The following is a 12,500-nucleotide window of genomic DNA, read 5'->3' on the forward strand; positions in this document are numbered from 1 at the left end:
GGACCAGGTAATATTGCGTGGTTGTGACCGCCTATACTTCTACGCATGTTTGCACTCTGTGCGGACGACGTAATATTACGTGCTTGTGGTCGGACCGCTTGTGACAGATCGGTGTTCACGACACCCGTACACTGTACAGCATTGCAGACTTCCAAAAAAAATCTGCTCTGATGAAATTCAACTTGTACATCGCATATGGGAAACTATGGCTGATAGGGTCTATGTCCCCCAGGGTACTGCCGGAACGTAACCTGGGTACGGTACGGTATACCGGAACGTACCCTGGTACTAAATACTACTACTACTATCTAATATGCCGGACCATACCTCGCCTACTCCACTATCGAGTCTAGGGAGTCGCCTACGCTTACTCCCTAACGCTAACCATAACCCTAACCCTAACACTAACCCTAACCACATAAGCTAGATAGTTACCAGGGTACGTTTCGGTATACCGGACCGTACCCAGGGTACGTTCCGGCAGTACCCCGGGGGACATAGACCCTATCAGCGAAACTATGGCCAAATAACTACTGAATATTTAACTTCATTATTACATGGTTATTTCTACTTACATTATGGGGCTTACACAAATCTCAGACACACAGACACAGAACAACACGAAATTGAAACCTGTTGAAACCAAGCAAAACGAAATACAAACAGAACGTAAACAAAACAGCGCCCCCTATTGTCAGGCAAATGTTTACTTTCTTGTTGTTTTTTTGTCTTTTTTAAGACCAAACAAACGGTTTTAAACCGAGTATAGTTTAGAACCCGTCCCGTGTACTCATCGATCTCTTCTGTAAGTTTGGCGCTATTTGGATCGAAACTGACGGAGCCTTTTACAAACATACATACATGCATACATACAAACAACATTCGCCAAATTATAGTAAGATACTATAAAAGGGAACAGCCCATTTTTTGTTAGCTACGTTCTCTGAATCTGCTCGCATGATTTGAAATTGCTTGACTGTAAACGATGCATTACCACTCATAGAGTAACATTGGCGCACTTTTGCAATGATGAAAACAGGATAAAGTTGAATTTGAAGTCGTTTTATTTAACACAGGTGTACCGATACCATACCGGTTTATCGATCGACGTCACTACTCACTACCATTAACCAATGTAGTACGCGTCGTTGACAGCTTGCGCTGTGGCGCAGGGGTAGCACGCTTGCCTAATAGGTTAGGGTTCGGGAGTTCGAAACTCGACAGCCGCGGAAATTAAAAAATTATATTTCTCACCAGGTGCGCAACTTCTTTTTTTCATCCTAAATATATGCATATTTAAAATAAATTTAATTTAAAATGTATACTATAAAAGGGAAACAGCGAATTTTTATTAGCTAAGTTCTTTTTAAGTTAAGGAATTCCCCTCATGGGACTCCCCTGGGATATCCCAAAATCCATAATGAGGCTCTTCACGACAATGTGCTCACCACATCTTCACGTTTGGTTGAGTTTGACGCCGAAAACTTTGTAGCTGAGTTAATACAAGTTAATATACCTTTATCTCCTGCACTTAAAGTAGGTTTTCCAAAATATCAATATGCCTGTTTCTTGAATAACAATCATAGTTCGTAGGCCTACACAAACACAGTGACCATGTTTGCCCAGTCAATAAATGGCATTATTCCTGCCGGTTGTCACCAATTCCTGCATGAATTATGTATTGTTGGCAAAACATGTTAAACCGCACAGGCAGCCCCACAGACAGTGATTATCAACTGCTGACCAGAAAGCTCCTGAAATTATTAACTGCTAACCAAACAAACTGCTGATATTGGGGATTTCAATTCTAATATCAATTCTTACAAACTGCTGATATAATTCGATATTAGGCATAAAACAAAATAAATGACTGTTTATGGTTCCAACTCAATTTTTTTAAACGGTAGGTCGGTAGGTAAAAAAACATTTTTTGACTTTAAAAATTTCTTTTAAAGTCAAAAACACCAAAACTATCATTTAATGTGTTCATTTTCTAGAACTTTAAACCCCGATGCATATTTTGATGGAAAATGAAAGAAAAATATTGTTTAGGAACACAAATTTTTATTTTTCGACTTTATTTATGATCTTGCCTTAAAATAAATCAATTTAATATTCTTTTTACAACAATGCTAATAACAAAATTTGAGTCGGCACTTTTTTGGAAGGGTCTGTCGGATTCGACTCTTACTGTCAACGAAGCTGTCCATTTCCCTGTGGATTTCTTGAATTCCCTTAATACCGCAGGCTTACCACCACACAAACTTACTCTTAAACTTGGTTCCCCCATCATTGTCCTCAGATCTTTAGACCCACCCAACATCACCAGTGGAACACGTTGTCGAGTCACAGCTTGCCATGCCAACGTCATAGACGTTGTCATCCTACATGGACTAGCAACTGGCAAAACCGTATTCATACCACGTATACCACTCATCCCTTCAACATCAGATCTTCCATTTCAATTTAAAAGACTGCAATTCCCTATCCGCCATTGCTATGCTATGACAATAAACAAAGCCCAGGGACAGACTTTAACTACCATAGGCTTGGACCTAACCACACCTGTCTTCTCCCATGGCATGCTCTATGTTGCCCTCTCACGAGTAAGAAAACTCACGGCGATGTTCATTCACACTCAGGACAGGAAGACCAAAAACATAGTTTACAAAGAAGCCTTTGATCGTTAGGTGAGCTACAACACTAATACAATCATTCATGAATTCCCACCGTCCGAAGGCCTAGGATCAGTTTCAGTTACTCATACAGTCAGTCAGTCAGACAGTCAGGCAATTACATGAAACTAAAAAGGACGTTCGCGATAAAATCTCCGCCCCCGAACACCATATCCAAACTGCTGACAAACAACTCATAGAAACTATCACTGAAAACTAAATCAAAATATTCGAGAATGACTCTGCAATGGTACTAGATTCAAAATCCATAGACTTCACAAACACGTACTTGATGCTGAAATACTCACCGGCCCTCGCAGTGGACAAAGAACATTAATACCCAGAATAATATTAGCTCCATCCGATGTCACGCTATCATTTACACTTCAACGCCGCCAGTTCCCTATTCGCTTGGCTTACTGCATCACCATCAATAAAGCGCAAGGTCAAACTTTCAAGAAGCTGGGGATTTTCCTCCCAAAACCCGTCTTCTCTCATGGCCAACTTTACGTTGACTTCTTAAGTGCTAAATCTTTCGCTGAGATAAGGCTTCAACTGGAAACTACTCACAACCAAACTCAAGGGAAATTAGACTCTGTTTTCTACACTACCAACGTTGTATACCATAAAGTTCTGTAATTTAGTGTCCATCACCTGTAAATCTCATCAAATAAACTTTTGTATTCTATTTTACTTCTTCAAAGTACTTCTTCTCAGCTAAACCATGCATCTCTACATTCACAGCATATGCCCGCACCCGTGAGCATCACTACTATAAACTTTTACTACCATAGGCTTGGGCCTGACCACACCTGTTTTCTTCCATGGCATTAGCTCCAAGAAACGGTATTGCTAGGGTTAGAATACCCTAGGTGTATTGACGTTAGTCACACAGCCTGGTCGGGTTACCATGGCATATGCTCTATGTTGCCCTCTCACAAGTAGGCAAACCCAGGGCAATGTTCATTCACACGCGTACAGCACACGAAGACCAAAAACATACTTTACAAAGAAGCCCTTCATCATTAGGTCAGCTACAACACTAATACACTCATTCATGAATTCCCACCGTCCAAAGGACGGGTACATTGCTAGTAAAATATAATGCTAAATAAATTTATACGAAATCTATTTACTACCAAAGTCTTAATGTTTCTCTACTCTCTTTCACCTATTATTGCCGACAATTTCCTGTAAATGCCGTCCAAATGCTCATCTGCAACACACGCTGGCTGCCGCACGCTAGCTGCTGCGCACTGACACATAAATATATTTAGCATTATATTTTATTGAAACGCTCCAAGTGCCTGTGGGCGAGGCGTGCGACCGATCGCATGCGATTGCAGGTCGCAGCGAAGTCGCAAGTCTGCACTATAGGCTTTTAAGCTCTTCCTCTTAACAAACCACCCACAAATTAACCCACTCACTCACTCACTCACTCACTCACACACTCACTCACTCACTCACTCACTCACTCACTCACTCACTGACTCACTCACTCACTCACACACTCACTCACTCACTCACTCACTCAGTCACTCACACACTCACTCACTCACTCACTGTGGAGACATAGACACATAGTTGTGGCAATAGTTACCTATATCTGAGGGCAACAGTCACAATTGCAGCATCTACGCCATTCTATTAGTAATAGACTTAATTAAACTTGTAGGTATTGAAACGTACTATAGTCACGCCATTCTACGCCACACGCAGCATCTACGCCATTCTATTAGTAATAGACTTAATTAAACTTGTAGGTATTGAAACGCACTATAGTCACAATTGCAGCATCTATGCCATTCTATTAGTAATAGACTTAATTAAACTTGTATGTATTGAAACGTACCATAGTCAAAATTGCAGCATATGTACGCTATTCTATTAGTAAAGCTGTGGACACACTACGTGATTTTTCATGCTATCGAGCCGGCCGGCTCAATCGCCGGGGATCGAGCTAAGCCGGCCGGCTCAGTCGGGCGACTGTGGACACACTACGCGACTGAGTCGGGCGACTCTGTGGACACACTACGCGACTGAGTCAGGCGACTCTGTGGACACACTACGCGACTGAGTCGGGCGACTCTGTGGATTTTCAGCACGCTGATTGGCTGATGAATTGTACAATCGGCCGCTCAATCGCAGACCCGGGCACACTAGGCGATTGCAGCCGGCCGGCTCAAATAATTATCAAACATGTTTGAATCGGGCGACTCGGCCGGCCGACTCGAAAATCGACCGCGACTCACTGGACACACTACGCGATTTTTCATGCGATCGAGCCGCCAGGCTCGGTCGGCCGGCTCGATCGCATGAAAAATCGCCTAGTGTGTCCACCCCTTAATAGACTCAATTAACCTTGTAGGTATTGAAACATATTATACGTACTGTTATTGCTGCTGCTGTTCAATGACTCCAGCACTCCTTGGAGGTCTTCAGCTGGCCATCGTAATGAAAGTCTAACATAGCAACTAGGCAAGTCACCATAGTGAAGTTATGCCAGCACTGTGCTCATGTGAAGTCATGCAAGACTCCAAATTTAAAACATATACTTATTAATGATCGACATTCTAATGACTCGGGTTCCACCATTCTCTGACTGCAGATCGAAAAGCAAACAAACAGCGTGCGCATATGCCATACCAATTTGGTTTGTTTATGTTCCGCGTGTGCTACTGAACCTCAAAATGCACAAGAATGCTTCATTCTCGTATAAACTCCTAAATAGAAACATTACTGAAGGTTTATGCAAATTTCCAGTTTATTTAGGTTATGCTGGTGTCTATATTGTGCTGATGTTGTCAACTAGTACATTTGAATTTCGTTATTGCACATTTCAGACCATGAGCTTAGAATAAAAGTGAAATAATATTTATCACATACCACTATTTGACTGTAGATATTCCCAGTGCATCATTTAACTTACAGTTACATTACAGTAATTTTGAAAAGAGTATTGCAATCATTTTCACCCTAAATTATTAAATAAGAACCTATATAGGTCTAAAACGTGATTAGTTCGACTCCACTAGTAGCATTAGGCGCTAAGCATTAGCATAAGCATTAGCATTAAGCAACAACGAGTACATTATAATGGCTACGTGTATTATTATGTTATAGGGTCAATGTTTCCACGCTGGATGACAGTGCTGCGTATTGTGTATTGTATATTGTGTATTGTGTATTGTGTATTGTGTATTGTGTATTGTGTATTGTGTATTGTGTATTGTGTATTGTGTATTGAATATTGTGTATTGTGTATTGTGTTGTCACGCAACGTCGGTATGCTTACAGTACTCATAATGCCCTTTAGAGGCGCGTAGTATTATAATAATAGTAGAAGCTGTATCTGCTGATGTTATTTATCAACCATAATTACAGCGTAATGTTTACTGCATTTTCGATTTTTGCAACCAGACTGCATAGAAGACATTGTGAAATGGAGGACGTTCCTTTTCGCAAGCACAGCAAAGAGCAGCACGCTGTGATTGATGAAACTTTGAAATCGAAGAACCGTTCACTAATTAAAATCCCGATTTGACAATGTTATCCATTATTATTAGGTGCTACGGCTGTCACAGGCGTTATATAATATTGTTGCGTGCAAGTTTACGCCACAGCGAATAGTCTGCTACTGCACATCAATCTTGCGATGATCCAGTCATCCGTCATGTTTATCTGCAGACGCATATACTATTTTTCCTGCTCCAATATTGCCATTATATGGCTAAAGAGAACGTGTACGATTTTTTTGGCACAGCAGTGTAACTCAAATGTGTATATAATAGGATGTCTTATCGTGATGTGATAATTTTGTTTATGTAAATTCGCGCTTACGTAGTTTGTAAGTTATGACCATGCAATGAACTCGTGATACAAAATGAACCAATTATTTCAAAAAGCACAACGTTTTTACCCCAAAACATAGTGTTTTCAATCGCTGTCAATATAGTTTAATAGCTGCCAAAATTTCGGGGGTGGCACCAACCAGTTAGACAGGTTGTGAACCAACTAGAATGATAGAAGAAACAACTACACGTTGTATTTCATGTGTATGGAGTTCACGTGTTCCTGCAATCAGTGCCCTGCATGCCCAGTGTGCTCCAGGTACAGGGTGCTAATCCTTATACCGAACTCCCTTTCCTATGTTACATCGTTAAATAACCAATATATATAAATATATATATCAAGTGATAATAACTGTCGCACTACGGTACTATTATCATTGATATCGTGTAAACTATTGCGTGCATCTATATGAATTATTGTTAAAAATAAAAGAAACAAATTTGTAACTCATAGAAAAGCAGGATTTCAAAACCAAGTCATATATAATTTAATATCATAAACTTCTTGTTACTTAATTTGCACAACTAAGCCTAAAAACGCGATTGTTATGATACTTATTCTTCCCAATTTTCTCAAATTAACAGCTAATAATAACTGACACTAATCAATTAAAAATTACCCCTGATACCATGAACCTATTATAATATTATTTAGTTTACATATCTGATAGTGTGGATAGATGCGTGGTGCATGGTCACATCTGCTTAGGATATCACTTGCTGGTATCGTGTCCAAATTATCGCTACTACTCCCGATTTTAAGCCTGTCAATTAAGATTGCACTTGCGATTTTAAACTGGAATTTCTCCAAGCCAATCTAAACTAAAAAAAGGGAAAACTGTGCGCTGCCTGTACGAATTGTTAACTTTCGCCATAGCTCAATTTAAACACGGTCAAAGTAATGCACATTCATTACTCAAGCACGGGACAAACCGACATTGCTGATGCTGTATCGTCAGTGTGTTTGGCTCCGTGTGAATAGGCAGATCTATAACCTGCACCGGCATGCGAACAAGCTGAAGCGCCTTGTCGTGAAATAGCCCTGACGCGTCTGTGTCTGGCCAGCTTTATTCAATGGCTCTGCCATCCCTGTGCCACATGATCTCGCCTAGCTTGGTTTGGTGTAAAATGGTGACTGCCGCAGCTGGGAGTTAGGCTAACCATCCAGTTTTGAATGTGCAAATGCTCCCACTAACAAAAAGATCAATAATGATATAAATAATAATTATAGTAATGATAATAAATCCATATGATAAGTTTGAACTTTGGACCACGAACGTCCTCATTTCTCTGCTGACTGCCTCGTTTCTAGGTTGGGAGTCTGTTGGATTCCCTTAATCATAGGTTTATTTCAATCACTAATGATTACGTTTCATGCAGTTGCATTTCATTTTTCATGTGGAAAAGTCGATTGAAAAAGTTGATTTAGTAATTTTATTTGAAATTTGTGAAATGTATCGTGAATTAATCACTTGCTATGGCTTAAAGAAAACTCATGATTTTAACACATTTGAATATGATCGTACGTTGTTAAGTGAAGAATTGTTCTCTCTTTCCAGAGTGGGCATTTGCCTGAAACATCGTTTGTATTCGAGGCATTTCAGAAGACGTTCACAGTAGACCTCAGCCTAAACAGGTAAACAGCGTAATGACGTGCTACGTAACGCTATATGGGTAATATAAGTTGTTACCGTGTCACATTAATGATGCATCGGTATATCATCCCGGCAATTTATTGAAAGGTTTTTTTTTTAAGCTCACAACACTTACTGAGTATTTGTCGACTTGGTAGACACTCGTGTGTCTGATGGTAACTTGCCATTTACCACGCTGTAGACCTTACTGTTGAATGATACATACATGATTGCACATCATTGAATAAATCTGAGCCATTGCCACGACTAATCACCTGATGAACCATGCAGACAACCAATTTCCGTGTGATTAAAGATACATGGCTGCCTGGTGACCTCCAATCTCTTGATGCCATCTCATTGGCTAGCTCTCTTTTGGACTTTATCGATCGGAAAAGCGGCCTATAACTAAATGCAATTAAAGGAATGTCGTGATCTGCATGCATGCTTAATCAAAGGTCGTCCATAAACTATGTTTATCCCGCGGCTTACTTTGCTCTATCAGAACATTGAGGTTAGTATTATTGTAAGGTTTTAATTATATTATATATAATTATAATATTATAATATTATTTATTTATTATAATATTATATCATATTTATTATATATATTTTTTTAATATAAGGCATTATTGCTTCTGAAAAGTTATGTTCTCTCACCATTCACAAGATGGCTCTCGGCATTTATGATGTGAAATACTACAGCTGATTACATCTAGCTAGACCTATGATCATCCATTAATCGACGCGAGGATTGTTCATCAATGAGTGGTCACTTATCATATGAATATTCATGTTCTAATCAAACCTCCAGCGAAGTGCGCTGAGCTGCTGTGAACATATGGCTTGTTAAATTCGTTGTGATAGCTGTGCAGTTATTAGACTTAGTTATGATCTGGTCCGTGTAATATCTTTGAAGCTAACACACTGGGTGAACCTTTCCATTCTGTATTCCAGTCAATTGGTCATTCGGTCAGGCGGTCATGCAGACGGTCCGGTCCGTTAATCAATCGGTCCGTCATTCATTCGTTCGATCTTTGTTTGTGTGTAAGTTTGTGTCACATTGTTTCTCATTCTCTCTCCATGCAGACTCGGCTATTGTCTATCATTCTGTCTCATTTTCTCCCCCATCCAGCTGTTTACGTTTCTCTGTGCATCCATGCTTTTGTGTTTTGGCCCCCTGCCTCCCACTCACACTCACACATCTTCTCGTTCTCTCTTTCTCTCTCTCTTCTATTCCCCTCTCTCTTTCTTTCTGTCTTTCTGCCTCCATCTCCTTCTCCGTCTCTGTTTTCGTTGCTAAAATTGTTTAGGAAACATCAGTGTTGCTACAAAGTATATAAAGCATTAATGACTATACGCAAACAATAAGAGTCACAACACCAAGAATAACCAAATATCGTGCTGTTAATGAAAAGTTCAGCGATGTAAAATTCATTACTAGATGTATCATAATTCATTCATGGAAGCCAGCTATAGGGGCCCGTTGTCAGAAACAAAATTGGTCTTAACATTAGTCTTAACATTAACTTTTTCTCTTAGACCGTTGACAGAAACGCTGCGAAGTTACGAGAATGAAAAATCGTAGCAGATTTTCTCATATAACAATGCGAAACAAAGTGACGTTGACGGTCTAAGAGAAATTGTTAATGTTAAGACTAATGTTAAGACCAATTTTGTTTCTGACAACGGGCCCCAGGTCATGACGACAGTACAATGTTCGTGGCGCCGTTCGTTTGATACTGCGTGGTCTTTGTTTGTCGTTTTTTATGCCCAGCCTAGTGCATTTGCAATATCTTATAAGAATATATAGAAATAATAATAATATATATAATAATAGTATATAGAATAATAGAAGGTTCCTGACGGAAGTCCCCCCCACCAGCTCCTGTAAAATTATTTCGTTGTAAATTAACGTTCATTAATCTGGACATGTTTAAAGACATATTTTTTTAAACCCTAGCGAGTGAATTGAATCGTAGAAAGGTCTGAGAAAGGGTCGTACATTGAACGACCATGCATGCAGATACCGAGATACACCGAAAAAATGTTTATTGACGATTGTCTCGCAACTTGAAAAATAATCGAATATCCTATTGTCTATCTCCTGTTGTTGTGGTCTTACGTGTGTTAGAGACGTCATTTCTAACAGTAATATTTTTTTATAGAAAAATTAACATTATACTGCTATTTGTTACAATAAACAGCAATAAAATTTCCCAGAGAATTTTTTTTTGACGCTTACTCTGGTCAAATTATATTCGCAGGCACGCACGCACGCACACACGCAGGCACGCACGCACGCACACACACGCTTACACCACGTCCACACACACGCCCCCACGCACGTCCACACACGCACGCACGCACGCACGCACGCACGCACGCACACACACACTGGCACACCCACACCCACACGAACTTACACGCACACGCTCTCGCACACGCTGGCAACGCACGCGTTCTCCAGTTAGTATGTGTTGCAGCTGTCAGTAAGGTCATTATGAAAAGATTTTTCTCTTGCGTGTGCATGCCTATGTGTTTGCCATAGTGTGAGTCACCGCGTCTTATAAATTCTCACACCCTCGGCTACATTAATGTTGTGGACACAAATTTTTTATTCCGCTCACCGTGTTAGAAAATACCACGTGTGATTCATTCTTATTATTGCTAGACTGTTGTAGTTATTACGTAAATGGATGTGCTACCTATAGTATAAATTCATTCATAAAAGCTTTCCCAATATCAAGTTTATTTAATATGTTGAAATATATGTAAATGTCAACTCATTTGATATTCCGAGTTTCCTAAACGGGCTAGTGGTGGTTAGTCGAGTTAAAATGCCAAACCGCAAAATGGCAACTTCTCCTTTTCTTATGTATTAGTCCACCAGGTGGTAAGGTAATGATGTACGTTATATATATCATGTGTGTGTGTGTGTGTGCGTTCGTGCGTGCGTGCGTGCGTGCGTGTGCGTGTGTCTGCGTGCATGCGTGAGTGCGCGCGCGCGTGTGTCTGTGTGTGGCGGTGTGTGGCGGTGTGGCGGTGTATGCGTGTGCGTGCATGTGTGCGTTGTTTCGTTCATTCGTTCGTTCATTCGTTCGTTCGTTTGTGGATGCATGCGTACGTGCGTGCGTGTGTGCGTACGTGCGTGCGTGCGTGCGTGGAATGATTACAAATTTTTGTTCACGATCCTGTTAGAAGAAGAAAATCTGTTGTTAGTCGACATTATCTATTATAGACAGAGGATATCTTCTTTGGTTCATGGCTTCTTTTGTCAGCAAATAAGACTACAGCAAAGCTGTTTTTAGCATATTAATCACTGTTGCAACAGCTGTTCAGTCAGGATTTTCACTTTCAATATCACAGCTCTATTAGAAAAACGCTTTTTGCACTTTAAATCTAATTTTCAAGAAAAATACATTTTTTGCTCGGCGTGTAAATTAATTGCCTTATCGGTCATAGGGACGCTGCTTTCGTTAGTGATGCCGCGTGACAACCTTTTCACAGGAAAACGGGGGGGGGGAATGTCTAAACCGAGAAAGGCAGCAAGAGAACAAATTGGCTCTAAATCATGCTAGTCTAATCATAATTGATGGTAAACCACGTTGCCTAATTGATACCGATGCTGTGAAACCGTGAGGATAATTACGTAGAAGCAACCCACGTATATCCCCTTGGCAAATATATACGTTGCTAAAATATAGTCAACCATTAAATCCTGCTGTGGTAATCAAATAATCTTCCACATAAATTTGTACATATGTCTCTAATAAACGGTAACATATTTCTCACTGCTCCCTGAATTATATTATGTTTAAGAGTGTAAATTGCAATTTAAGGGGGGGGGGGTCGCACCAGACGTGCGTGGAAAGGATTGCTATTAACACACGCGTACTCAGTTTAGTGGCTCTTCATAAATAACTTATATCTCTATCAGTTTTATACGAAACGATCTTGTGTTTTAGCTGCAATGACTCTCAGAGGAAATCAAGCTATAATGGTTGGCTGGCAGTCAGAGCTGCAGGCGGACTCCATGGTCTAGTGAAAATGTTAATTTTCCGCGCCACGGCAAAGTTTGGTGGTTAACGCGTTATTAATCACGTACACTACGTGGAATGGTGGTTTTAAAAGATCAACATTTTTATTAAAATCGAAATTACGTACAGTAACGTCAATGTGTCATGGAAATTTGACACGTAACACATTTTCGCTTCGCTGCTTCTTCTGTGGATGTTGCTGAAGCCGTTGTTATGGTTACAGCTACTGAAGTCATGGTTACTGTTGCTGCTGTTGCTGCTGTTGTTGTTGTCTTTATTGTTGTCGTTGTGTTGTTGTTG

At 40.2% G+C, this 12,500-nt stretch overlaps 1 protein-coding gene across 1 annotated transcript in view; it reads left to right on the forward strand.

The window, feature by feature from the left end:
* LOC106808704 (disintegrin and metalloproteinase domain-containing protein 12-like) overlaps positions 1–12,500 on the forward strand; it is a 102,891-nt gene that overhangs the window by 34,505 nt on the left and 55,886 nt on the right. The window contains exon 3 of the mRNA XM_014811533.1: positions 8,086–8,162. Coding sequence (XP_014667019.1) covers positions 8,086–8,162 — 77 coding nt within the window. The remainder of the gene's footprint in view (positions 1–8,085; positions 8,163–12,500) is intronic.

The sequence above is a fragment of the Priapulus caudatus genome, unplaced genomic scaffold (assembly GCF_000485595.1).
Source record: "Priapulus caudatus unplaced genomic scaffold, Priapulus_caudatus-5.0.1 Scaffold298, whole genome shotgun sequence".
NCBI classification, from domain to species: Eukaryota; Metazoa; Priapulida; class Priapulimorpha; order Priapulimorphida; family Priapulidae; genus Priapulus; species Priapulus caudatus.